General features: G+C 46.3%; 1 protein-coding gene across 2 annotated transcripts; it reads left to right on the top strand.

The window, feature by feature from the left end:
- Nucleotides 1-8,527: 8,527 nt before the first annotated feature.
- On the top strand, nucleotides 8,528-18,172 carry ODC1 (ornithine decarboxylase 1). Of its 2 annotated transcripts, none has more exons than XM_034060612.1 (11): nucleotides 8,528-8,800; nucleotides 11,605-11,755; nucleotides 11,924-12,097; nucleotides 12,262-12,434; nucleotides 12,720-12,854; nucleotides 13,008-13,089; nucleotides 13,425-13,508; nucleotides 14,731-14,893; nucleotides 14,978-15,090; nucleotides 15,368-15,582; nucleotides 17,695-18,172. In XM_034060612.1, the coding sequence occupies exons 2-11, from the start codon at nucleotides 11,654-11,656 to the stop codon at nucleotides 17,834-17,836; spliced, it is 1,383 nt and encodes a 460-aa protein (XP_033916503.1). In that variant the 5' UTR covers nucleotides 8,528-8,800; nucleotides 11,605-11,653; the 3' UTR covers nucleotides 17,837-18,172. The 2 variants fall into 2 exon arrangements, with proteins under 2 accessions (XP_033916503.1, XP_033916502.1); XM_034060611.1 differs by having other exon boundaries at nucleotides 8,529-8,795.
- The last annotated feature ends 8,658 nt before the right edge of the window (nucleotides 18,173-26,830 follow it).

Consider the following 26,830-nt stretch of genomic DNA (forward strand, 5'->3'; position numbering starts at 1 on the left):
GGAGAAGCAAGTGTCTTTCCCAAATCCTGCATTTCCCTCCCCTCTGGACTAATGGAACATGTGCATTAGTTCATTCAGAGATATATGCCTGGTCTCCCCATTTAACCTACTTATCTTAAACTATCTTATCCTATTTGCCCCACAATTTCTAAAAAGATCCTACCCAAGGACAAGATCATGCTTGTGAAATTTTTGTGTGTATTGGTTTAGTTTTGGCAAAGTTAGGAGGTAGTTAAAACGAGACCTATAATGGAAAGCTAGCTGCTAGCGTCTCTCCATAATACATGTCTACCTTGCAGGAGAGTTGTGAGGATTAATTAATTTGTGTTTGTTAAGCACTTTGAGATCCTGAGATCAAAGGTTCTATAGAAATGCAAATTGTTATTATAAATTCTTTATATGAGCTCATATGTTTTGCCTTAGAGGCACAGTCTCACCCTGAGTTGCGTAGTTATACACGTAAATCTTCAAACATTATGATGAAAATATACCTCTGAGGGCCTGATCCTTCCTTTTGCTCTACCGCTTTATGCACACAGCTCCCCTTGACTTCAGACAGGTCCTATCCATGGGACACTTGTGTGGTTCAGTGTGTTTGGGCAATGAAAAGACATTTAAAATAAAAGAGAGTAGATTTATATTAGACATAAGGAAGAAATTCTTTACAATGAAATAGGTTATGCAGAGAAGCTGTGGCTGCCCCATCCCTGGCAATGTCCAAGGGCAGGCTGGACTGGACTTTGAGCAATCTGATGTAGTGAAAGATGTAGCTCTCTGCTGCAGAAAGGGTTGGACTAGATGATCTTTAGAGGTCCCTTCCAGCACAAAACATTCTGTCTATTGTGTGCCCCTAGGCTTCACATTGAGACACGGAACTTTAACTCTCATTCCACAAAACCGTTGCTGCTGCCAGTAGTTGCGTCCATCTTGTTCATGAAAGGAGCAAGCAGATGACAAAATCTGGGTCTGAATTTTTACCTTCCTAAAGCTTGGGTTTTCAGAGGTTTATTTAACCTGCTAGAGAACAAGGGAGGTAAAAGCCTAGCTCAGCTGCAACTTGCTGCTGTCTCTAATTGATATAGGATCTCATCAGCATGGCCAAATGCTGTTCCTGAAGCACGAGATGTGTCTGTTTGGCCCTTCTAACTGTGCACTTTTGCAAGTGAATGAGGAATATAGTTTTTCAGTCACTTGTTGCACAAGTTGCCAAAGGACAGCAAGGAGTAAGACCACAGCCAGAAGCCAGGCAGTCCCGTGATGCACCATGATGTCTGTCCCCTGCCTGCAAGGGCATCTGACCATCCTGCTCAGCATCCTTTTCTGAAGCACTGATCCGACACGGGAGATGCACAACAGCCAGGAAGCAGGTTCTTTGGAGAAGAAGGTCACCCATCTCCCTTTATGATATCCTGTTTCTTCCTTGGCACGTCCCTAGCACACAGACACCTCTATGCACACCTTTAGTGGGTTGGTCAGAAAAACATTGTGAGATCTGTTTGCATCACCAGAACACGGAGCAAAAAATGCCAGCAGCAAAGGAGGTCTTCTGTCTAACCTCACACTCATAGGGCTATCACCAAGTCAGCCATAGCTTTTTCTAGTTTAAGCTTGAAAATCTCCAAGGATAGCCACCCCACCTCTGTCTCAGGGCTGCACTACTCTGCTGGAGCAGAAGTTTCTCCTGATGTCTGTCCTAAAGCCCTAAAGCCACAACCTATGGCCATTTTTCTTCCCTAGACTGTCTGGCAATACTGAGAAGAACTGCACACCATCTTTGTAGCTACCCTTCAGCTAGACAGCTCTTGAAAACTGCTCTTCACCAGGATAAAACTAATCCTGGATTAAACTGTAGCTGTAATCCAAATGTGAGGCTTTCAGCTGTGAGGTGTTGCTTCATGTCTGTCTGCAGCGGGTACTGTGTAGGTGAGATCTCAATCCTTACACCCCCCTGAAGGTGAATTAAAAGTAAGGAACAAACACACAGCCTCTCCAAAGTCTTTTGCCATCTGCTGTGTAGTCTCAAAAGTTTTCTGTTGCATGAAAGCCTTTCCAGGGGCAGAAGGTATGATGCAGATACCGTATTATTCCCTTTCCCTGACATGGAAACCTTCAGAAGTTCTCAGCCTGGAAAGCTGACTGCTACATGATACCTACCTAGCATTATCACAGAAGAGAATGAGTGGTTGTCATGCTTAAACATATCCAGAATTCATAATCTTCTAAATTTTACACTTGTCTCTTTCCTCCAAATTTTCTGGGCCCCGATAAAGATTTGATGCACTATCCAATATATTCACTTCTACCCTTCACATCATCAGTTCCTCCTGTTGAAGATAATAACTGAAGTCTAATGTTGCCATAAACCCCAGAAGCCATGCTGCCTTCTGATGGGTTTCTTATATTTTGCATTACTGTAAAAGATGTCAAACATGTTCCTATCACTTGTCTATCTGAAGACAGTAAAAGTCAGAGGAAGGCTGTGGTGAAAACCAAGTCACTGAGCTTTCCACTTGTCCTTAGTGTTACTGCAAATCGTTCGTGTGTACTCAGAGCTTTGCATGGGGACATACATTAACCAGAAGACAAACCTTTGTGAGCAAGTGTCAGTATGTATGACACACACATACAAAGTCCTACAGGGCTGGGTCTCCTCTCTAACACGTGCCATGGTCCCCTGCCCCCTCATGTCCTGCACTGAACTTCACACAGGCAACTGCGAGTTTGCTGGAGCAGTCTGTAACCTCACTGTGTTTGCGCAGCACCTGAAGATCTGATCCATGGGAGAGAGTTTAGGATTTAAATCTGCAGAGTGAATTTCTGCAAATTGTGGTGTATTTCAGGTCCTGCTGCCACTCTTCTTGTCAAGCAGCATCTCACTCTCTGAGTAGCCATTGACAATAGGCATACATGAGTCAGATCCAGCACTGACATTGTCAGTGGTCACTGTTTGATGTGACACTTGATACACTTAAAAGCACGAAATGCTTCCTTACTCAAAACTTGAAACCTGCTCAAACTCCCAGCTTGCTTCTGGAGTAAATGAAGGTCTTGTCTGCAGCGGGCTCAGAAGCTGGCTGTGAATTATGTGTAGCACTAATACCTTTTGGTCCCAGCAATTCTTCACCATGCAGAAAACAGCTCTCTATGTGAGAGATGCAGCCTGTAGGCTGAACATCACAGTGCTGTGCTAGCAGGACTGGCCATTGCCTCCCCACATCCTGGTGTAAACAGCACTCTGCTGGCTGCACACACAGAATCAATCTGTCACTTCCAGGGCTTCCTCTCCACTGATCCCACAGTACAGGCTGACCTCTGCTTTTCAACCTAATGCTCACAAGTTTTCTCACGCTTCCTGACTCTCAAAGAATTCTGACATTGTCTTCATTGAGAGTAAGATCAGATGAAGAGTCTATTAAAATACAAGGTGTTTTAAATCTCCATTATATATTGTCTATAGAATCCGTGTATTAAATATAACAAATGCCAGAGCCAAATCTTACACTCTGTCTCACCTTTCGTGGGTGCTGAGCTCATACAAAGGATGATGATACTCAAACACCTTGCTGTATCAAGTATAACAACACGCATGTGAGAGCACTGACTTTTTAAAATGTCTCTTTTTTATCTCAAATCTGTAAATGTGAAGGACTGGAAGAGCCTCAGACATGAAAGTGGTGCTGTAATGTCAGAGCTATGTGCTTCACCTCATGGTATGTGTCTGTGAATGACTCGTTTTGAACATACTGGGGCTACTTTCTCCTAAAAAAGGCAAGGTAGGAAACAGAACAGTAAGCGTTTCTGCAGTTGAGCTGCAAAGCAAGGCAAAGCTTTCCAGTCACTTCACAAGGCTTTTGGTCACTCCATAAGGTTTTCAGTCACTCAATGTCCTTTAGTTTTGCCACTGCAAGGAACTATTTTAGTTTGTTGCTGTGACTTGAAAGCATGCAACATCACATTTGCAGCACTGAGAGACAAGAAACTGCATTCAAATGCCTAGAAAATGTGTAATAAATTATGGCAAATATGTATCCTGCAAATACCTTGTTTCCTCTAATGTTCTTTTTTTGAATGGCAGGGACAATTTATAGCTTTTATTTTTTCTGTTCAATGGCCAACAAACTGAAAGCAAAGTGACAGCCAGCATGGCTTTACTAGGGGAAAATTCTGCCTGACCAATTTGGTGGCCTTTTATGACGGGGCTACAGAAGTGATGGACAGGGGTGGAGCAGTTGACGTCATCTACCTGGACTTGTGCAAAGTGTTTGACACTGTCCCACATGACATCCTTGTCTCTAAATTGGAGAGACATCAATTTGATAGGTGGACCACTCGGTGGATAAAGAACTGGCTGGATGGTCGCACTCAAAGAGTTGTGGTCAACGGTTCAATGTCCAGCTGGAGACCAGTAACGAGTGGTGTCCATCAGGGATGGGTGTTGGGACCGGTCTTGTTTAATATTTTTGTCGCTGACATGGACAATGGAATTGAGTGTGCCCTTAGCAAGTTTGCCGATGACACCAAGCTGTGTGGTTCTGTTGATATGCTAGAGGGAAGGAATGCCACCCTTGACACGCTTGTGAGGTGGGCTGATGCCAACCTCATGAAGTTTAACCATGCCAAGTACAAGGTCCTACACCTGGGTCGGAGCAATCCCAGGCACAGCTACAGGTTGGGCAAAAAGGAAATTCATGGTAGTCCTGCAGAGAAGGACTTGGGGGTGTTGGTCAATGAGAAAATGAACATGAGCCAGCTTCAGTGTGCACTTGCAGCCCAGAAAGCCAACTGTATCCTGGGCTGCATCAAGAGGAGTGTGACCAGCAGGTCAAAGGAGGTGATCCTGCCCCTCTACTCTGCTCTCGTGAGACCTCACGTGGAGTATTGTGTGCAGTTCTGGTGTCCTCAACATAAAAAGGACATGGAACTGTTAGAAGAAGTCCAGAGGAGGCCACGAGGATGATCAGGGGACTGGAGCACCTCCCATATGAAGACAGGCTGAGAAAGTTGGGGCTGTTCAGCCTGGAGAAGAGAAGGCTGCGTGGAGACCTCATAGCAGCCTTCCAGTATCTGAAGGGGGACTACAGGGATGCTGGGGAGGGACTATTCATTAGGGACTGTAGTGACAGGACAAGGGGTAACGGGTTGAAACTTAAACAGCAGAGGTTTAGATTGGATATAAGGAAGAAATTCTTTACTGTTAGGGTGGTGAGGTACTGGAATGGGTTGCCCAGGGAGGTAGTGAATGCTCCATCCCTGGCAGTGTTCAAGACCAGGTTGGAGGAAGCCTTGGGTGATATGGTTTAGTGTGAGGTGTCCCTGCCCATGGCAGGGGGGTTGGAACTAGATGATCTTAATGTCCTTTCCAATCCTAACTATTCTATGATTCTATGAAAGGGAGTGAGGAGCTGCTGTCCCCATAGGGCCTGGGGCAGCCCCACAGAAGTTCCCCACGCATGTCTCTTGCACCCCACAGCCTGAAAAGGATCTCCACCCTGCACAGGTCCACAGCCCAGTCTGGGTTTTACTCTCCACAATCCTGGGTAAATCACTGAATCTCACTCTGTGCCACTTTCTCATCTGTAAAGTGGAGGTACTATTAACTCCATGAGCTGTCCCAGGGCTTAATTTCTTAAGCTCAAAGCCCTGGGTAGGCTCAGAGGGAAAGTCAGAAGCCAAGAAATGCCTGGCATTACCTCGAGGTTTCCTCCAGCTGCTGTGATGGTGCTGCCTGGGGTGACTGTCCGTCTCCCACTGGGCAGCTCTCACTGCTTGGCTGGCAGCTTCAGGAACCTGAGATTTGGGTTCACCTCCTCCCAAATTCAGGGGCTTGCAAGGTCCAGGATACCCACCACTTGCAGGACCAGGGACCACCAGGTTGTTGCTGCTGCAAAATGTAGAAGACAACTACAGGGTAGCCAGACAATGCTGCCTATCCCCTGTCCTTCCACAGCAGCAAGGGCCCTGCCTGGAGAGAAAGCAAGGAGGGGAAACATCAGGAAGATGTGGTCACAGTTTCTTGCCAACAAATGCTTTTCCAGTGCCCTCTTCTGGAAAACATTTTTGGCCCAAGCAACTGCTTCATGTGAGGTAGTTTGAGATTGGCAGTGACTTGTGAGGAGCTGCAGGAGCATCTCCCAGCTCTTCATACCCAGGGTCTGCTCTACTCCTGTCACCCACAGACCTGTGCAGCTCCTCAGGCCCTTCAGAGCAGCTTGGCCAGACCCTCAGGGCACTAGTCAGAGAATGGGTAGCAAAGGACATGGCTCTCTGTTCTCATCTGGTGCTATCTCTGGCTGTCCTCTGGCATGGAAACCCAGGTCCAAGCCCCCTTCCCTCTCTACACTGGAACACCTCCTGCAAACCCTGTGCTCCTCACAGGCCAGTCCTTGCCACCGGAAGCTCTCAAGGAGCCTCCAGAGACAAAAACTGAGGGGGGTAAAACATTTCGGTGATCCCATACTCTTGAGGAGCTGATAATAACGTTACTATTAATCACCTGCAAATAGCTGACATGTGTCAGTTCCTTGGATAATTACAACCTGTGGCTGTCCTTGCTGCCTTTTTCCCTTGGAGCAGCCCAGCCTTTTCTCTCCAGGCTCAGGTACTGCTCCATGTTGTCTCACATCCATACCTGAGAAGTGCCTTCCCCCCAGCAGCTGCCCTCCTGCCCTAGCTGAGGTTGGTGAACCCGGACTCCAGTGGGTATCAAGCCACGGGCTCTCCTCCAGCCCTAACCAGAGGGTAGAAGGGGGAGCAATGACCAGAAAGATGCAAGTGGAATGCTGGGGACGGGTGATGGCCACCATCCCCATCCCAGCCTCAGCCCTTGCTTTTCTGCCAGCTCAAGTGAACTGCTGGCTCCTGCAGTGGTGACACAGCCCTTCACTTTCCTCTCCGGCTGCTTTTCCAACACTTAAATTATATCTGCCGCCCATGGAGCCAAAACGGAGGTTTGTGAACCCTGTTTCTTGCCCCACTATCTGGCAGGGGAGGTGATGTGAAACTCCTCTGGGATTTTGGTGGATTAGCACAGGCAATGCTCGTGCAGCAACAGGAGTAGCTGTAAAAGGAATGTAGCATCCTGGGGACCAGCTGATGTGGGTGCCACACACTGGAACAGTTTTCCTGCACTGCCTGCTTGCTGTTATTTAGAAAACGTTCCCCAGTTTGCCCTTGTGGCCACACACAGACTAAATACATATTTTAATCTGTTAGGAGCGTTTGTTCTTTCTTTCGTTTCACTGTTTTAACCAAAACCAGCTCTGTTCCAAGGCATTTCTCTTGGCTATGGCCCGCCTTGACTTTTGCTTCTTATCTGCTTGATCTTGGTGTTTTCCTTTATTTTACACCTTGAAGTCATTCTTGTGCAGTGCCAGTCTCGCCCTCCTCCCCAGCCCAGCACCAGCACCAAGGGTCTGGAGACGACACACAAGCACATCCCATTGATCCACTTCTGCCTGAAATATGGTGGGTTTTCCAGCTGGGCTTGGGGGGGAGGAAGCGATCTCTGAGGCTGGTGGGCACAGCCTTTTCAGCACCTTCATGAGATGACCCTGCATCCTGCAGCAGCCAGTGTCTCCCATCACCTTTCCCCTAGCAATGCTGAGGGTTTTCCCCATGTAGTGTCCATCTGGCAGCTCTGTGGAATAGCAGGGGCCGGTAATGTCTGCCTTCAGAAAGCCACTAGCTCAGTTAAAATACCCACCGCTGATTTGGGGGGAGCAGGAGCATCCTGGGATCCATCCTGTGGCATATGCTGCAGGGAGGTTTCCTGCTTTCTTATACCCCACAGCTGATGGGGTAAAAGTTTCCATTTCAGCATAGCAAGAGCAGCTCCATCCTTCAGAGCTCCCACGTACAGTGGCAGAACAGGGGCTTGGTCCCCACGGAGTCTCATTCCATGGGGCAAGACTTGAACTTTTTAAAGAGAGACAGAAAGTTCTTGTCCAGGCAAGGGCAATAAGCGGTCATTCCAGGCCTAAAGCAGAAACAAATTTAGAAGAGTGGAGTTTATGCCTGCTTACAACTTCCACCAAAGCCCTTTTATTTAAATCGAGGCAGGACACAGGGAGACTAACCTTACAGTTGAAACAGGGATCGGTGTCAAAGCAAAGAGAAGAAGATGGTCAGTGTTATGACTAGTGTTTTGGGTGAGCCCCGTGGTGGACACGGATGCAGGCACCACCACAACGGGGCGCGCCCACTGCCAACACGTGAACCTCATGGGATGGCTTTGCGGGAAACCGACACTTCCAGCGTGTCACCCCACTGATGCTATGGCCACGACTCTCTGAGCCCCCCGGCTCAGCTCTTCATTTGGCATCTCTGCATTTGACACGGCAATGCGGGACAAGGGCAGGGCAGGGCAGGGCAGGCCGAGGGTCCCGCTGCGCCGCCGGCTGCCGCAGAGACCCGACACACTCAGCGCACCGCGGAGCTCGGGGCGGGGCGGACGGGGGGGGCGTGGCGCGCCCTGCGCATGTTCGCGCCGACGTCACAATAGCGGCTGGCCAGAGTCCCTGCCCGGTCGTAGCCGATCGGGGCTGGTTTGAGCTGGTGCGTTGCCATAGCGACACCGGCTGCCCTATATATAGGAGCGCAGCGGCGCCGGGGAAGCTTTGTCAGCTGCGGCGTGCCGCTCGCCCCGCCGGCCCCACTCCTCCTCAGGCGGCAGGGCGCCTCCAGCCCGGCTCCTCGCACCGCGCCCGGCTCGCAGGAGGAGGAGGAGGCGGCTCGGAGCGAGGGCACCGGCCGCCGCTGCTGAGGCTTGACAGCAGCTCCGGCCACCGCTGCCTGAGGTGAGGTGAGGCGAGCGGCGTGTGCCGAGCGGGGAGCGGAGCGGAGCGGACGGAAGGGGCTGGGGCTGCGGCAGGCGCGCGCGGCGGAAGCCGGCCGGCGCGGAGCCACGTGTCTGCGGGGCCGCTGCCAAGCAGCCCGGGCTGGGCGCCGGCTGCTGCCGCCGGGCACGGGGCCTCCCTCCTTCCGCGCCCGGGGAATCCCCAGTCCCGGCGGGGCGGGGAAGGGAGGGGAGTGCGGGGCAAGAAGGCAGCTCCGGGCGGCTGCAGGCAGGCTCCGGGTCAGGCCCGCTCGCCTGAGGAGGTGTTGGCTGTCCCGGGAGCGGGGGAGGGGACGGCCCCGCCGGGCTGTTTCCGGCGTGGGGAGCGGCAGGTGCGCGGCAGGAACATGGCTCGGGGCGGCTCGGCGCATCCCTGGCCCCAGGCGGCAGCCCGGCTCTTCTGAGGGGTCTCGGGAGCGGGGGTAACTGCAAGGTGAAGTAGGCTTTAGTAAAGCCGACCTTAGGGCAGACTGAGGTGCCTCCTTACGGTGCCGCAGCATCTGCGGCTATTAGAGCCTTCAGTTCCCAGTCAGGCAGCACAGCTAAGCACCGCATGGCTTTACGGGGAGAAGGGCCGTCAGTGGGAGCAGGGCAGCCAGCGGTTTCCTTGCTGGGTAGCAGTCAGCAGCGACTTGCTACTGCCCGGGTCAGGAGCTCCTCGGGCGCTCGTTCGAGACGCGGGTTCGCTGTTTGAGTCCAGAGCCTGCAGGCATGACTCAGCTGTGTCTAAATACAGCTGCTGAATAAGGGAATGTTCTGGAGAGTAACTTCTAAATGAGCACAAATTGCCTTTCTTTTGGAAGCTGCAGACACTTTGCACGTAGTCCAAATAGAAATATACACTGTGAGGCTACAATTTGCATCTACATGATCATGTTCTGTCTATATTATGTGTAATTACACTCTAGTTAAAATTGTGCAATAAGGTGGAGATGGAAGGCTTGCAAGAACTTCTCAGTCTGCTGTGTCCAGCAGAAGTAATTCCCATCGTAGAGGTTAATAGGAAAAGTGCTTTTCATGGAGCTCTGCGCAGAGGGGAGGATAAACTAAATTCTGCCTGACTGTGTTTGCTTCTCTTAACCACAGCTGGAAGTCCCTGAACTGCTTTCTGCTAAACTGCAACATCTTGTCGAAATCATCTTACAATGTTCTGCTGTGTCTCTTTAGTAACAAACAGTTTTCTGAGAAGTGTTTAATTTGCTGCTTCTTAAGGCTCTTTCAAAGAGGCTTTTAAGAGAAGACTTTAATCCAGCTTCTGGGGGAATTAACACTGCATGTGAATGAGCAGGAGGAGGATAAGGCTTGGTGGATTGTTGGGTTTTATTTCATTAAAACTTAATCTAGTTTGAATCTCAAATCTGGTTTGTCTCTAAGTGAGAAATGATCAAAAGATGCGAAGTAGGTCTTGACACTGGCAGTTCAGCTGCCATATGTTTCTGAAGGCTGAAGTCTGAAGTGCTGACTTTTCAGAATCATTCAGTAGATAAAAGTTTCATGGATTCTTATTTATGGAACTAGTGATTCTGTTTGTGTTAGAACTTCATTCATCTGTAACAGCTAGAAAACAAGTTACTTTTCATACAGTTTATAGCCAGTCCTCTTGAAAATAGAGGGAACGGTGATGTAATTAAAGGTTAGAGAATAATTTAGAGTTTACATAATCTTCAGTCCCAAACTGTATGACTAGATTGAGTGTAAAAAATGCTGAGCGAAGGAAGAGGGCTGGACCTGGTTACATGAAACCATATCTTCCCTATGAGTCACTTACAAGGCTGAGATCTTTAAAAGGTAGCACCCACTTCTGCTCAAGTTAACAGCTTAATGGAGCAGACTGTCCATTCTCTCTTTGGTCTACCCAGTAAAAGGATGGCCCATACCCTTTGTCATGGGCCTCATGGGCTGTCCTGGCTGGCAGAGGAATGTGCTTTTTAGTTCTGGCTCTCAAGGGACTTTCTACTTGGCTGATAGATTTCTGTTAACAATGAATATTTCTTATGTATGACTACTGTAAAATCCTGTTATAAAGCGTTAATTGGGATCACTGTTAAGAGGTCACAGTTAGGTACTACTGTTAGTGTATATCTGCCACTCCTGACAGCTGAGGTGTTCCTTGTGTAGGTTGGAGGTAATGGGTATAACAGGGAAGCTCTAACCACCAACACAGCAAATTCAAGGAAAGCTGTCATCTCATGGCTGTTTTATCCATAGTCTGAACTGGTTTAGATCTAGTGAGAGTTGTTACTACTCAGAAGTCAGTAGCATCCTTGGATTCTGTCTGTAGTAACACAAAGGCCTTTTCCCAGAAACTGGTGAGCTACCAAGATGCTCAAGAGTTTGGGTATCTTTTAAAAGTTACCCACTTGCCACTGTCACTAGCTTTAATATTAACAGCTTTGATGTGGAGGTGGAGGTGAAGACACTGGAAACTTCCAGGGGCTTAGGCTAATAATGCCTGAAGTATTTATTTGATTTTTCTTTTTTTCCCCCTTTGACTAGGCTGAGTAGATAATACAGGTGCTGAACAGAGGAGAATCAAGCTAGCAAGATAATTTTGTGGAGTGCTTCCTTGTTCTGATCAAATCTGATCTGTCATCTATGTAAAATCCTAATCTATGCCACTATTAGTAATCACTGTAGGAGTTGTATAATTGTAAATTGTATGACCGCAATGTAGTGGTCATGTAATGGGTACATTAAAGTGAAGTAGTGAATGTAAATTGTATGAATTTAAGTGAAGTATTGAATGTTGTTTTGTTTGTTTCTCTTTGTAGCAACAGTTTGTCTTAAATCCTTTTACGTAAAGCTGAAATCTTGGAAATCATGAGTAGCTTCAGCAATGAAGAATTTGAATTCACCTTCCTTGACGAAGGCTTTACTGCCAAGGATATCCTTGACCAAAAAATAAATGAAGTGTCATCTTCTGTAAGTATGATAGGAAAATCCCTGCATTTTGTGATGCCATAAACTTTAGGAGCTAGTGGAACAAATTGTCTTTGCAGATGATCTGTAAGGCAACCTCCTCCTCAAATGCTGACCTCTATGCTTATCTTGTTATCTATTGTTTGTAACTAAGACGTGTATTTGCTCTAGGATGATAAAGATGCCTTTTATGTTGCTGACCTTGGAGATATTGTGAAGAAGCACGTGCGGTGGCATAAAGCCCTTCCTCGGGTAACCCCCTTCTATGCTGTCAAATGTAATGACAGCAGAGCTGTAGTGAAGACACTTGCTGTTCTTGGTGCAGGATTTGATTGCGCCAGTAAGGTAAGATCTTGATTGTGTTCTAATCTGTGATGTTGGGGTATGTTCAGCTTTACAAGATGTGTTCATATAAAATTAAACATAACCATGCAGTGTTTCTTTTGTTGTTGCACTATTTAATCATCCATCTAGAAATATATTTCACAAGTGTAATCTGTTCTCTTTAGACGGAAATACAACTGATACAAAGCATTGGTGTACCTCCTGAGCGAATAATATATGCAAATCCCTGCAAACAAGTATCTCAAATCAAACATGCTGCCAGCAGTGGTGTACAGATGATGACATTTGATAGTGAAGTAGAACTAATGAAAGTTGCAAGGGCTCATCCGAAAGCCAAGTAAGTTATGCTAATTGTTCTATGTAATTCTTGCTTGGGTTCCCAAGTTACAGAAACATCTGCTGTTATCTGAACCTTGTTCTTCGTTAGTTAAGATAGGCTGCAGAACTACAAGAAAAGTGCTTTTAGCCAGTGAAATTTAATCCTGTGTAGCTTACTGGCACATTAAGAAGAAACGTACAGGAAAGCGTGTATGTTTAAGTTCAGTCTCATTCTAAGTTCATAATTGCCTGATAATGATGTCTTTTGTGCTGGAACTTAAACTTTCATTTCTCCTATTTCTAGGTTAGTCTTGCGCATTACAACTGATGACTCCAAAGCAGTTTGTCGTTTGAGTGTTAAATTTGGAGCTACTCTTAAGACTAGCAGGCTTCTTCTGGAGCGTGCAAAAGAGCTTGACCTTGCCATTATTGGAGTAAGGTGCGTTGATAGATTGCTGTGCAGTCATAGTAAATAAGATTTATTTAAGTGGTATACCTGACAGAGATGGCTCTGCATATGATGACTTGAATTTTGTATAAATTTCTTTATGAATTTGCCAAATAACAACTGATATTTTGTATCTCCTCACAGTTTCCATGTTGGAAGTGGATGTACAGACCCAGAGACGTTTGTTCAAGCCATTTCTGATGCCCGCTGTGTGTTTGATATGGGAGTAAGTCTAGTTCTGCTTTCTCTAGAACCACTCATCAACTGTTGTGGCAAAACCTGAATCAAGTGTAAAACTGTTGGTGGGTTAAAAGCTAGCCAAGATGCTGATTTCACGTTGTTGGAATTTTTGAGGTCCTGATGGCTTACTTAGATCAGCTTTGCAAACCTCATTTACAAATGCACTAAAATCAGCTGCTCAAACTCAAGTGTCTTATTACTTGAACATGATAAATTAGCTGTATTCCAGGTACTAATGAAATGGCTTTACATTGCTTTTTAAGCTACAATGATAAAATAAGAGCTGCTGTCTTGACAGTGTTGCTGTTAATCTCATTTTAGGCTGAACTTGGCTTCAATATGTATCTCCTTGATATTGGTGGTGGCTTCCCTGGTTCTGAAGATGTCAAGCTTAAATTTGAAGAGGTATAGTTATGTTAAGAACTTCTCAGGTCGTAGAGTCATTCTGAATGTCCATCTGGATTAAACAAAATCTTGGGTTTTTTATTTGTATACAGACATACTTTCAAGAAGAAAATTTGCTTGGTCAAAAATTTTATTTAGAAGAAAAGAGGAATTACTCTGAAAACTGAAAATTAGATACATGGCTAAATGACTACATAAGCATGCAGAGATATCAAGCTTGTAAAGCAGCTTTTAATTGCAGGCTCGATTCTTACTGGCATAGTCTGAAGTGCAACATTAACTGGAAGAAGTCTTAGATTAGCAGTGCTCCCAAATAGGGTGAAAAGGTAGTCCTGAGAATATGCTGCCCTTCTGGATGACAGCAGACTTAATCTGTTTGATTTGGTTTAGAATTGGCTTTTGGACCATTTTTGAAGTGATCAGTGTTCTCCAGTCTGCTTTCACACAGAAATAGTTCTCTTTCTCAGAAAGAAACAAGGTGGCTGGGTATTAACAGACTTCTCCTTGGAGCAGTGTTGTCAGAACACTTACCAGTCTAACCTAACATGGTGTTAAACAATGTTACATATTTGTACAAGGAGTCAGCAAATAAGTTACCTAAAATGAATTTCTGACCATGATGTGGGCTTAACATTGTCTCAGTTGTAATACCTCTTAATGAAAGCTGGCTTCTCATAGAGTAGTATTGGCTTACAGGGAATGTCAGTAGCAAATGATGTTGTCATCAGGCTCTATGACATAGTCATGGTGTGGTTGGAGGCAGCTGGTTAGTCACTAACTTCAGACCTTGGAAATAACTGTTCATGTAAGCGATTGAGTTTGAAAGTGGAGGACAAAGCCTTCTGTCTTTAGAATGCAGAAAGCTGCAGATTATTGCATGATTAGCAGAACTACAAGTGGGCTAGAAGTCAAAATTGAAGTGTGGGGAGTTGCAGGGCATTAATACTGGCTTTATGAGTCTAGGAGGGGTAATTTCCTTAGACTGAAACGTGAGTGCTTTGATCACTTAAATTTTTAAGTTGCAAGTGGTATCTGGTTTTAAAGCAAACAAAACTTGAGTGGGAAAATACAGCAAAAATAATCAATATTGTTTACAATATGCTAATATTTATCACACATTTGACCAGTATATCATTTTGAGCATGGAAGTCTGACTCTGACTTCTAGAATAGCACTTGAGTAACTGCTGAAGTTCTGATATCAGCAACTGATTCTTCCCTAGATCACAGGTGTTATCAACCCAGCACTGGATAAATACTTCCCTTCAGATTCTGGAATAACTATTATTGCAGAGCCGGGACGGTACTATGTTGCATCAGCATTCACACTGGCAGTCAACATCATTGCAAAAAAAATTGTCTTAAAGGAACAAACAGGTTCTGATGGTATGTAAATCTAGATCTAATCTTTCTTCTAGCCAACTGTGTTTCTTTCCAAGTATTTCTTACTGATATCTCAACTTCTTACAGATGAAGATGATACAAATGACAAAACTCTTATGTACTATGTGAATGATGGCGTCTATGGATCATTCAACTGCATCCTATATGATCATGCACATGTTAAACCAGTTCTTCAAAAGGTAAGCTCAGTCAGAAATATCACATACCAGTCATGTGTCATGGATGTAGGAGAACCCTTATCACAGCAGTCACTTCTCAGTTTACTGCTGCCTTTATGTTACCAGAATCTGGCATTAGCCTTAGGAAGCATACAGTGGAACTAATTTTAAAGCTTGGAGTGGAGAAGGACCTGTAAGCAGCTCTCCCTCCTCTTTGGAATGTTATACTAATTATGATACTACTTCTGAAAGGTCTGTTTTGGCAGTCAAACTAATTATACTGAACTCTCTTCCTTAGCGGCCTAAACCAGATGACAGCTGCTATTCCTGCAGCATATGGGGACCAACATGTGATGGCCTAGATCGTATTGTTGAGCGTTTTAATATGCCAGAGTTACAAGTTGGTGACTGGATCCTGTTTGAAAACATGGGTGCCTATACTGTTGCAGCAGCTTCTACTTTCAATGGATTCCAGAGGCCAACAATACACTATGTGATGTCAAGACCAGCATGGTTAGTACCTTAAGTATCTTGATCCATCAGTGCTGTTGATAAAGATGACTATATTGAACAGCCCATGTCAGTTGGCTGTCCCTGAACACACAGGGCCATGGTTTTTGTGTCATAGCTCTTGTAAAACCTTCTTGTATGAATGTGTTTTGTTGTGTGGTTAGAACAATGCTAACAGTACCAATTACTCTTTTCTACAATGTACTCATTTCCAGGAGTCTTTTCATTATCCTGGGCTTCTAGTTTCACTCTTGCACGACATACCAAATCATTACATAATTCTTTACACTTAGCTTCTGTGACTGGTTCTTAGAGGCCAGTTAGTAACAGTTCCAATAGTATGCTGCTTTCTAAATTGATAGCTTGCTAAATTTTGGCTGTGGGAACATCCAACAGTGCCACTTCACATTGTGCTCTGTCTGTTTAGTTGAGAGCTAGTCCATGCCTTACGTTGAGCTCTGGCTCATTCTTCAGTGCAAAGTACTAGATCTCTATGGGAAGATGGAGCAGCATTACCGTAAAGCATGTTTAACTTTGCTATTAGATTGCTTTCTGATTTACTGAAAGTGCTTAAGTTCCGGGGAATTCCTGCCATAAGAGGAAGCTCTTATGATGGAAACAATGAGCCTTGCTTTTCCTTTAGTGAAACCTCCTGTAAATTGAAGTGTTTCTCAAACAAATGGAGTTTTTAGGCTTCTCGGAAGACTCCAAACTGAACTGAAAATGCCTCTGCAGGAGAATAAATAGCTTTTTCACCATAGTACTGGGTTTGTTAAAATGTAATGCTTTGTGTGAGGCATGCTGAGCTTCATTATGCAGACATAACTGTCATAGAATGGTTTAGGACCTTCAAGATCATCTACCCCTGGAACTAGACAGGGGTTAGGGACACGTTCCACTAGACCCGTTTGCTCAAAGCCCTATCCAGCTTGGCTATGAACACTTCCAGGGCTGGGGCATCCACAGCTTCTTGGGGCAGTGTCTCAGTGTCTCACCACCCTCACAGTAAAGAACTTTTTCCTTATATGTCATCTAAATTTACCCTCTTTCAGTGTAAAGCCATTCCCCATTGCCCTTTCACTACATGCCCTTGTAAGAAGTCCCTCTCCAGATTTTGTGTAGGTTCCTTTGGGTATTGCAAGGCTGCTCTAAGGTCTGCCTGGAGTCTTCTCTGAAAGTCTCTGAAGGCTGAACAAATCTAACTTTCTCAGCCTGTCCTAGAAAGATCTTCACTGTAACTTCATTGATACTTCCCCTAGAGTTAAGGGCCAGCTTGTATCACAGAATTTTTGTGCCAAAATGGAAAAGGCAGGTGGTCTTGTAAGGCTGAAAGGGTGCTGCAGCCTTGGATGAACAGCCAATTGAGGGAAGTGATTTTGCTCTCTATAGCACTGTCATGAGACCCTACCTGGAGTACTGTGTCCAGCTCTGGGGCCCCCAGCATAAGCAGCAAGTTGACTTGTTGACCTTCCTCTAGACTTGTTCCATGAAGGTGACCAGAGAGCTGGAGCAACTCTACTATGAGGTCAGGCTGGGTAACTGTGAAGGATAAGGGATGTAGTAGCACAACTTCATGCCTTGCATACAGTGTAAGGAAACTAAATCAAAAAATACAGTCAGCTGAAGTTACCTGGGTATAGAAGGAATTGTGTGTCTCTCACTGGTCAGCTCCTCTACATTCCTACTCTGTCATCCATACCTTTATGTGATTCAAGTTTCTCAGGAATGTGAGGGAGTGGGATAAGGGACAGTCAGTGGCATAGGTCTGAAATTCTTAACTATTGGGCAGTAACTCATTAAGTCTCTATGGCATGGGGGTATAAATGTAGCTACAGGTATATAGGTGCATCTTTGTAGATCTAGATCCTACCCAGAAACTGGGAAACCAACTTGCCCTAAAACCTAGCCAGCCGTAAGTGACCTGCACATACTTTGCCTTTTCTTCATTTATTTAGCTATTTTACCCTCCTTCCCCCTCTGGTAATATCATCTGGATTGCGGATGATGAGTAAAGATTTCATTTCATGCTCCCTGGCAGTAAGAAAAGCACTTCATTACCTTTTTGGCACATCACAGTGGAACGCTTTGTGACTGTTTAATTTTCTTTTGTTCTAGGCAACTAATGCAGCAGATCAAGGAGCGAGGGCTCCTAGCTGAAGTGGAGGAGCAGGATGTTGCTAGTCTGCCACTCTCTTGTGCCTGGGAAAGTGGAATTGAATATCCAGCAACTTGTGCTTCAGCTAGTATTAATGTATAGGTAATACTTAGTAATTAACTGCAAGGTTAGTAATTGAATTTAGGGCATTGGGGGGACCATTAACTTAATTCTTGCTAGAATTTTTAAGTGGTTTTTTAAAGTTTAGGTTTGGCATAAATGCAACAAAAACGACTGGGAGATGGGTCACAATTATCTGTGTTCCTATGGAAACTATTTGAATATTGTTTTATATGGATTTTTATTCACTTTTCATGTATGCTACTAAAGACTGACCCTCAACTGTCAAACAAGTATTTGTAGCTTGTGTATGGCAGAACGGGCTAAGCTTAGTGTTTTGTGACCTACCTGTTTTAAAATAAAGTATATTGAAATAACTGGACCTGTGTTTGGCTAATCTGTTGAAAATGAATCTGTCACAGATGACCTTTGTGTCATGTATGAAAGCAGACCAAGGACTGCAAGCCAAGAGCTTATTAATAAGTGAATAATGCAATTGCTATCTCTTCACCCTCCCAACTAACTGAAGTGAAGGAAACCTTTTAATGGGTGGGGAAACTTTTTAATATGTGGTACACAAATCCTTGGGGAATTACATTTGTGCTATTGTACATGGGCTTTAACATGGCTTGTACATGGGCTTAACATGGGTATATTGTAAGCTCAGCGTGGTGCTGATTTCATTCATCTTTGGCCTGTAACTGCTGTGGCCAGGACTGATGGCTATCTAAACACATGTAGTCAGTCCTTAATGACAATATGGCACGGGCAGCATGGCTGCCTCTGACAATCTGCTTGTTATGTGTGCAAAGATTAAATAATGTCATGGGAAAACTTCAGAAGCTGAAACTCAGGTAGTTGAGTGGTAAGTGACAAATACTCTCCGACCCTTGTTGCCCAGGGCTTTAGTATAAACTTGGGTGATAAGAGATAGGACTCAACTTTGCGCATGAAGTACAGTTAGAAGCTCTTATTTAATGTCATGAAAACGCAAGCTACCCTGTTAGATTTCTGATTTTGGATTAAATGTGAAGATGACATTAAGTAGTAAATACTAGTAGCTAATATAGGGTGTGTTGGTGGTAATGAGTCTGCTTACTGGAGTGTTCTGACTTCTATTTAACCTGATGCTAGTTTGCTGTCACCTCATGCACTTACACTGTCTGACAAACTTGCCTGTATAGGATCTGGGTCTGTTCTGTTTGCCATTAGCAAATGCCTGGTGTAAAGAGGAAAACCTTCATGTATTGTGTAACTCTGTAAAGGTTAAGCCAACTTAGTGTTACATTTTAAAAGGTGATCCAAAGGGGAACATTACTGGTAGAAACAGTGGCTCTAGCAGGGTGAGAAATAACGCTTTTTCCTTACAAGCAGCTGTGAAAGACAATGTTTAATCATTTTGTGCTTTCAGCTGGGACTACACTCTTCATGAGCTGAGCTAGTAGGGTAAACATAAGTGGGGGTATGTCATTCCTGATTGTCTTGAAACATCCCAAGTGACTTTTTTTAATAGCATCACTCCTAGCTTCAAGATTGTGATTGAAGTAGCACTGCCCTTTATTGTCATGCATGCAGTAGCCTGTTTGGCTACTGAAGTACACTGGTGCAAACTTCAGTACATTCACATAGTGGAGTGATAGCCTAAAGAAACTCCCTGTGTATGCAGCAGGGTTTCTTTCAGTTGCTCCAGCTTCATGTGGAAACTGAATAATTCCTACCATGAAAGCAGATGTGATGAATGATAACTAGATGGTAATATTGTAACAATTTCACATCTAGATGTTGCTTTGTTGAGTGCTAACTGCATTTGAATTATGGAAAAAACCTAACAGCTATGCAGAAAACATTCTTGGAAAGCCTGTGGTTGTCTAAGGAACATGTAGCTACTTTTCTAACCTGCCCCTTTGAAGGCTGGGGATGGTTGAGCCAGATGGTTGAGCACAGCTGTAGTAAGACCTTATGTGATACCTGCATTAGCAGCTGGTGCCCTGGTGGGCCAGTGGCACAGTTTGGCTTGTTCTACTTGCAGCCAGTGGAGACCATCCCCAGCAGGTGGGTTGAAGGCAAGTACTTACATCAGCTAACTAGCTTCTCAGAGGAATTTGGCAGGCTGCCGCTTACCTTCAGTCTGCATTTAGTTTGATTAGTTTGGTTATTTAATGAGGTTTTGTCTCAGAAACCCCCCTCCCACCCTACATCTGCTTTTCTCTGCTGGAGGCCAGGACAGAGGCGATGTGCTAAAACACACCGAGTATCTTAGTAACTTTCCCTAAAAGAGGTGCAGCTCACCTCAGTTCTTTACCTTCTTCCATGGTGTATGTCATAGCCTCAGCTGGTGCTCTACAAGCCATGTCTAAGGAGAGCATTCAATCTTCAAAACAATTACTAATCTTCATGAGCATCTATTGTGGGTGTTTTTTTACTAAAGGGATGGGGGAGGTTGCTAGCTGGCTTTGTACTTGTGGGAGCAATAAATCTTTATGGTGTGTTTTTAAGCAAGAACCAAGTTTCTCATTTGAAGCTGGATTATGCTAGGTAGATGGTTTGAGGTTTGGAATACTGAATTATGTATCCTTCATCTCACAGTTGCCCTGTTCTTGGCTTCCACAGGATCTCAGTGAGTCCATTTCCACTTAAACTGGTGTTAAAATGCTCTAAGTGCTAAGAATCAGTCATATGGTGACTGTGGGGATTCCTTCCCATCCAAATGAGGGAAATAGGTTTCCTACTGTAAGCTGAAGCAGCTTATTCTAGGACAGTAAAGCTATAACAAAGCAAGCAGTGAATAGTTTAGTTTGATGTCCCTTCTGCAAGTCTTGGGCCATCAGAGCCTTTGCTCTGTTTTGTCACATTTGTTGATCATCATTATGCCTCCCTGGAGCAAGCTTGTCTGATAGGGGAGGGAGGAGCTGAGTGCCGGAATAATCAGATCAACTAATATCAAAGTTGCAGCCAAGAAGTCTGCACCTTTCAGCTTTCTGCTTGCAAACCGCAGTCTGTATGGTGCTGAGTGTCTCACTGTGGATGGTGCTGGCCTGTTTGCAGGGACTGCGGTGTTCCTGCTCATAATGTCCCTCACTGGCAATGGAGGTGCCAGTTCTCTTGGGATCGCTCTTGGAAAACAAGTAATATCTGTAGGAAATAGCAGGACATCCCCCTCAGATGAGGGCATGGCTTCTTGTCACCCCATTGCTTTTTCTTGAGTAGGCTGAAGCCACTTGAGATCGGAATCCAAAGTCCACCTATGGCTGTACGTGGCCTGTACTGGAGTTCAGCTGGCATTCTTTGGTGCAAATGTGGCTTCATAAACCACCAAAGGTTGGGGAACATTTGTCCTCTGATGGAAAATCGAGGGTGGGAATGTTTTAAGGATCCTGAACTAGAGGGAGCAGGCAGGGAAGTGAGGAACCAGGGGGTACGTGCTGATGGCAGCACCCGCAGTGTAACCGGCAGCCGGGAGCAGCGCCGAGCAGAGGCCGCACAGCTCCATCTGCAGGACGAAGCGTGGCAGCAGCCGGGAGAGCCGCGCGGTCACAGACCTCACCGCAGCACCTGCGGATCTCGTAGCTGAGCGCAGCACCGATCTGCAGCAAGAGTGAAAGGGGAGGCTTGCTTTGCGGGTCAGAACCAGCCCTCTCGGGTGAAAACTGTAATGGTCATCCACGAGTATCGCAAGAAGAGCTCCGCTGAATGTGCTATTTGGTTGTCAAAAAGAGGTTACCAATCACTGCAGTAATAACCACTATTTTTAATTTTCTCTTGAAACAAGCACTGATCAGTAGCAAAAGAAGTGTGAGTAATTCGCTCTAGATAAGTGACCCTGGTTTTAATGAGCATCACCTGCATACTCTTTACAGTATGAGGGCAATTGGTACTTCAATGGCTATGGTTCGGTTTCAATGCCTATGTTCCAGATGCCTCCAATTCAAATCTGCCTTTTGCTAGTATAAAACACTGCATTTGACTATCCTGAAAATACATGGAGAACAGGAAGCTTATATGGGTCTGGGACTCCCATTTTGTCAAGCTTTGCTATTGCTCTTCAGCTAGATTTAGAGTCCTGTGCAAATGGGAGGTTTTACAGCAGCTAAACCCCAGCAGTGCCACTTTTGGAGAGCCGGTGATGGGTATGAGCAACAGTGGTCCCTTCAGTCCCCTTTGTTTTGGTAAGGGGAGGCCACCCGCATCACAAGCAAATGCTCAGGCACTGGCAAATGAAGGAGAGCTCTTGGGATCATACATCCATGTTGTCTTGTAAATGTCACTAAAGTCCAGCTACTATTAGAGCCTTATTTGCCTGTCTTTCTTTAGACTTCTACTATACCAACAGTTTTCCTCAGTCTGTTAGTCTGTCCCTAAAGCCAAAAGCATTAGCATGCTGAAATCAGCCTTCCTTCCTCTCCCTGATTTTAGGGTGCTGGTCCCAGTCTTGCCTACAGTATTCTCACAAAAAGTAAGTTCCTTCCAGTTACACTGTCTTCAATTCATGCCCTCAGAATGGTTTGCAAAGGACAAATTGGCTCACCCTGCTTTTGTGGTATGGAGCCAACTCCCATGTTCCAGTCCAGAAAACAGTCAAGAGACAGCAAGGCCATGCAGCCATTCAGGAAGGAAGCAGAGGCAGGGACACTTTCAGACCAACAGTGCAGAGACCAATGCTCCCAGCTGGGTTGCTACCAACACCTTACCATTTTTGGGTAAGAGCAGGGTCAGTCTGTGTACCTCGAGAACACAGCATCCACAACATGAGCTGAGAAAGGGCGACTATAGCAGCTCATGAAGGATTCCCAAAGTACTTTGCAACCACAGGTATTATTCCTGAAAATGCAGTTCCCTGCCTTGGGAGAAGAACAGGACTAGGGCATTCAGTGGGCTTAAGCATCACCCTTTTATATTTGGCTACTAAGCTCACTAGCTTATATTAGCTCTAGACTGGCAGTCTTGTAAGGAGCAGGGTTAAAATGCTTAAACAAGATAAATGGATGTGGTTTTCAGTAGGATAACGGAGGTGCCGCTGCCCTTTCTGTGAGGACAAGAAGAAAATTACCCATTATGGTGCCAGATAAAAAGATTCCTGCTTAGCAAGTTAACTTGCTGTTAACTGCAGTCCATCAGCAGCAACAGCATTTCATTGCAGCAGCTCCATAAACACCTCTCGGCAACACTTGTCCCGCTTCCCTGCAGCCAAAACTCGCATTAAACCATTACAGTGTCTGACCAAAGTGAAAAGCAGAAGAAATTCCAGCTCGCTGGGAGGCTGCTGATGCAGGAGGGGAATTCCTCCTGCAGCCTGCCAGGATGCCTTGCCAGGCTCCCTGGAGGCAGGTGCTGCAGGACCCATCCGCATGCGCCGTGCGGGCTTCATGCCCCAGTGGGTGATCGCTCCTTACTGCGAGCGGAGCGGAGGCGTTGCACTGACCCGGGCCAATGGAGATGCTCCCGCAGATACGGATGCGGTGACAAACCAGCCCCGGGAAAGCCCACGAGGTGAGCTCGGCGCAAAGAAGGCATCAAAGTCCCCACTGCCAGAGCCAGGGGAGGCAGGAAAGAGGAGAGGAATGGAAAGCTTTCAAATGGATCCCACACTCCCCATGTCAGACTGCAGCATGAGAGAGATGTTATTAGGGAGAACAAATGCAAATAAGAAAGTACAAGGAAAAAGTATACACAGAGTAATAATTACACTATTGCACAGCTCAGAAAAAATAAACCACCCCAAACAAACACGGCTCCTTTCCCATCCATTCACAGAAATGGGAAACAGAGGATTTGAGGTTTTTAATACAGAAAACTTCAAAATGAGTGGCTTTTTCTTTTTTTTTATTTATTAAACATTACCTCAAATGCCCTTCCAGCTTCCTGCTTGGAGCCCAGGCTGAGGCTTGGATCTTCCAGTAGCTATTTCTGTGACGCTTTTTATTCTCCACTATTGCTCCTGGGGTTAATTTCAGTTTGCTGCTGTCAGGGGGTTTGTTTTGGAGTAAATCCATGGAACTGATTTATGCTGTCTTCTGTGGAGCAGCCTTGAAGGATTGCTGGTGCTAAGTGGCAGTGGACACAAGCTGGAACCAGGGGTTCTGGCAGGGTGCAAGGAGAATCTTGTCCCATGAGGACAGCCAGGAAGGGACCAGGCTGCTGCTGGGCTGGTCAGCCTCCATTGCCAGAGGCTTTGGGGATGTGATGAGCACATGTCCTGAGCAGCCATGGGCTAATCTTGCAGCTGATCCTGATCTGCTTGAACCTGGAGCCTGGGCCAGAGACCTCCTGAACCCCTTCCAATCTAAGCATGCCTGTCCTCACCCTGCTCCCCTGCAGGCCTGGCAGTGCTGTGGGGCTGGGCAGCTGCCCACGGTCCAACAGCAGGTTTTGCCAACACCACCCTGGCTACCTTCCCACTGCTGGGGCTCTGCTTGGAGAGCTGCCCTTGCTCCACTGCTGAAGTGGATCTAAACTGGGCAGCTGCCTCTGGGGAGCTGCTGAGGAGAGAAGACCCATTCCTGCCCCTGAAAAAAAGAAGGGGAGGGCAAGAAGTGGCAATGGACTTTAAATCAAAGCCACAGTGAGGCTACCAGAGCAAAGAGCCCCATCCTGCTCCATGGTGTGAAGAAGGTTCCTCACCCAGGAGCCCTGACCCTCACAAGACAGTATCCCACCTTCCTGAAACAGTTTCCCTGTGTCCCCAGCTGAATGTGCTGCCCGTCAGCCTGCCCAGTTAGCTGATAGTGAAGGATGTCGTAGGGAACAAACAGCTTCAAAAGCAGAGACCCATTCCCAGCCTCAGGATTAGGACACTGGGCAGGGCGGTGGGAGATCTGTTGGGTCCCATGTCCATCATGGCACGGAGGGTGGAAGGATGTAACCTAACAAGCGTGGCCCCTCGACACTCAGCCTATGGCCATGGAGAGCTGGTATGTCCCACGCTGTTTTGGTCACCAAGCAGCTGCATGTCCTGGCCCCAGGTACAGCAGCACCTATGGCAGCAATCTCAGAAAGGGTGGGCTGAACGCAGAGGCCTTAAAAGGAAAGGAAAACCCCAGTACCCTGCATGGGAAACAGGCGGAAAGCGGAGCGTGGGGAGGGCTGCGCTGCGCCCGAGCAGCAGGCATGGCTAGGTGGCAGCAGCAGCCCGCGGTAGGACCTCGCTTCACGCACTCCATCCTTAATCCCAAAAGTAGGAGTCGGTGTTCGCTGCCACCTGCTCCTCAGCAGTGCAAGGTCTTCAGGTCTGGGACCTTCCCAAGACCATGGATACTGCCTGCACACTTCACTGCTGGGGAGAGGACATCTCTTTATTACCAGCAAATAAATAGACCTGCGCTGAGGGAACCCGTGCCTGCCGGGACAATGTAACCTCTTAAACCTTTGGATTTGAGTTGAGGGGGGGAGCAGACAGCACCAGCTTACCCTGCCCAGGATGCATCCCTGCAGATGAGTTGCCAGCAGCCCAGGCATCCTTCTGCCTGATGCCACCAAGTCCAGGGCTTTGCAGGACACAGCAGAGATTCCCTGGAGTATCCATAACCGCTGAGAGGTGAGGACAGGCTGCTGGAGTGAGGGCTCCCTAAAAACCTCTGCATGAGGTGTGCCCAGCTCCCTGCGCTCCTGCCCATGTCCCCTTCCCAGGGCCAGGCAAGTGCCCATGGCTCAAGGAGGGCTGGAGCCAGAAGTCTCACAGTGCTTACTGCATATGGAAAGTGGAGGTCATCCTGAACCCAGGGATGGACTGATTAGCCTGGGTGTAAGCTGAGGCTTGGATGCACCCCAAGATGTGTCCTGAGTTTCTCCCTTTCCTGTCACTGCCTAGAGAGGAAAACCACTCTGCATGGGCTGATGATGCCAGTGGGGCAAATCACATCTCTACTGGCCTGGCTTCCAGATGCTGTTCCCTGTAATGCCCAGGGGCACTGTGCAATGATCCTGCACTACCCTGCCAGACCCCTGTACTTCCCAAGAGCTGGACTGTGTGTGTACAGGGAGAAAGTGGAAAGACAAAGTGGGAAGGGATAAAAAAGCTTCCCTGGTCAATCTATTCATTACTCTGAGTATTAAGTGCTGAACTCCTGGTGCCTAAGGAGATTCTTTTGTCCTGAGCAATACCGTGCAATAAAGTATGATTTATCTTTGGGAAAGACGGATGCAGCCAAGCCAGTACCAGACCTAAGACAAGAGAGCGCTGGCGTCACCCTCAGCAGTCTGTGGCAGACGTTTAGTGCTGTCTCCAGCCTTGGGCCAAAGGTGCACAAATCACTGAGGCAGAGTGGCTGGCCTGTGCTAGCTGCAGGATCACGATGGGCTGATCAGAACGCTCCCTGCAGCACTGTGAAGCTGTTTGCCAGGGGTCTGCATCAGGACAGTGTGATCATGGTGTACGTGATTCAGCCAGGGCACAGCAACATGGGCATGTGGCTGCACAGGGAGGGACAGCTCTGCCCGAGAGGGAGGTTTTGAAGGCCCAGGAACCCTTTTACCCAGCTCAGTAGCATCCTAAACCTGGAGGCTCTCCCAGGGCTTATTAGTGGTGTAAGGTGAGCACTGACCTGGTATTTTCAGACCTTTGCCCAAAGTGATCTTAATATTGTGTTAATCTTGACCCCAAAGTGTATGAATAGTTAGAACTATATTTTTTATGAGTCCCTTTTTTTTTGTAGTTAATAATAGGCACCATAACTAACATTTGTATTGCTTGGTCATCAGTTTGGAGAAACACTTCTGGACTGTTTTGCCCCATCTCTGATCATCTTAGACAATCTTGTATCATCAGCAGACTTCCTTATCTCAGTGTATTCATCCATTCATCCATCCCTTTTTCAGACCATTTAGGAATGCGTTACATCTTCATTCATGCAGAGACCATGATTGATCAGGCAAGACTTCAATTTCTAAAGACTTCCTATTTTGTCTCTTCCCTAACACATAACATTTATTGTGAGATCTCCAATGCCTGTATTTTGCTGTAGTTTCTCCCCTTTTCTTCTGGTTCAGACATCAGGTTCACTACTCAAGAGCTTTTCAGACTGTGCCTTGGAGTCATTAAAA

Source organism: Melopsittacus undulatus, chromosome 3, assembly GCF_012275295.1.
Source record: "Melopsittacus undulatus isolate bMelUnd1 chromosome 3, bMelUnd1.mat.Z, whole genome shotgun sequence".
Lineage (NCBI taxonomy): Eukaryota > Metazoa > Chordata > Aves > Psittaciformes > Psittaculidae > Melopsittacus > Melopsittacus undulatus.

Bases quoted from the DNA above. Each gene is read 5' to 3' on its own strand.
- ODC1 (XM_034060612.1), top strand. From the start codon at position 11,654: ATGAGTAGCTTCAGCAATGAAGAATTTGAATTCACCTTCCTTGACGAA. The intron at 11,756-11,923 runs GTAAGTATGATA...TATTTGCTCTAG, and splicing joins TAAATGAAGTGTCATCTTCT to GATGATAAAGATGCCTTTTA. The intron at 12,435-12,719 runs GTAAGTTATGCT...TCCTATTTCTAG, and splicing joins AGGGCTCATCCGAAAGCCAA to GTTAGTCTTGCGCATTACAA.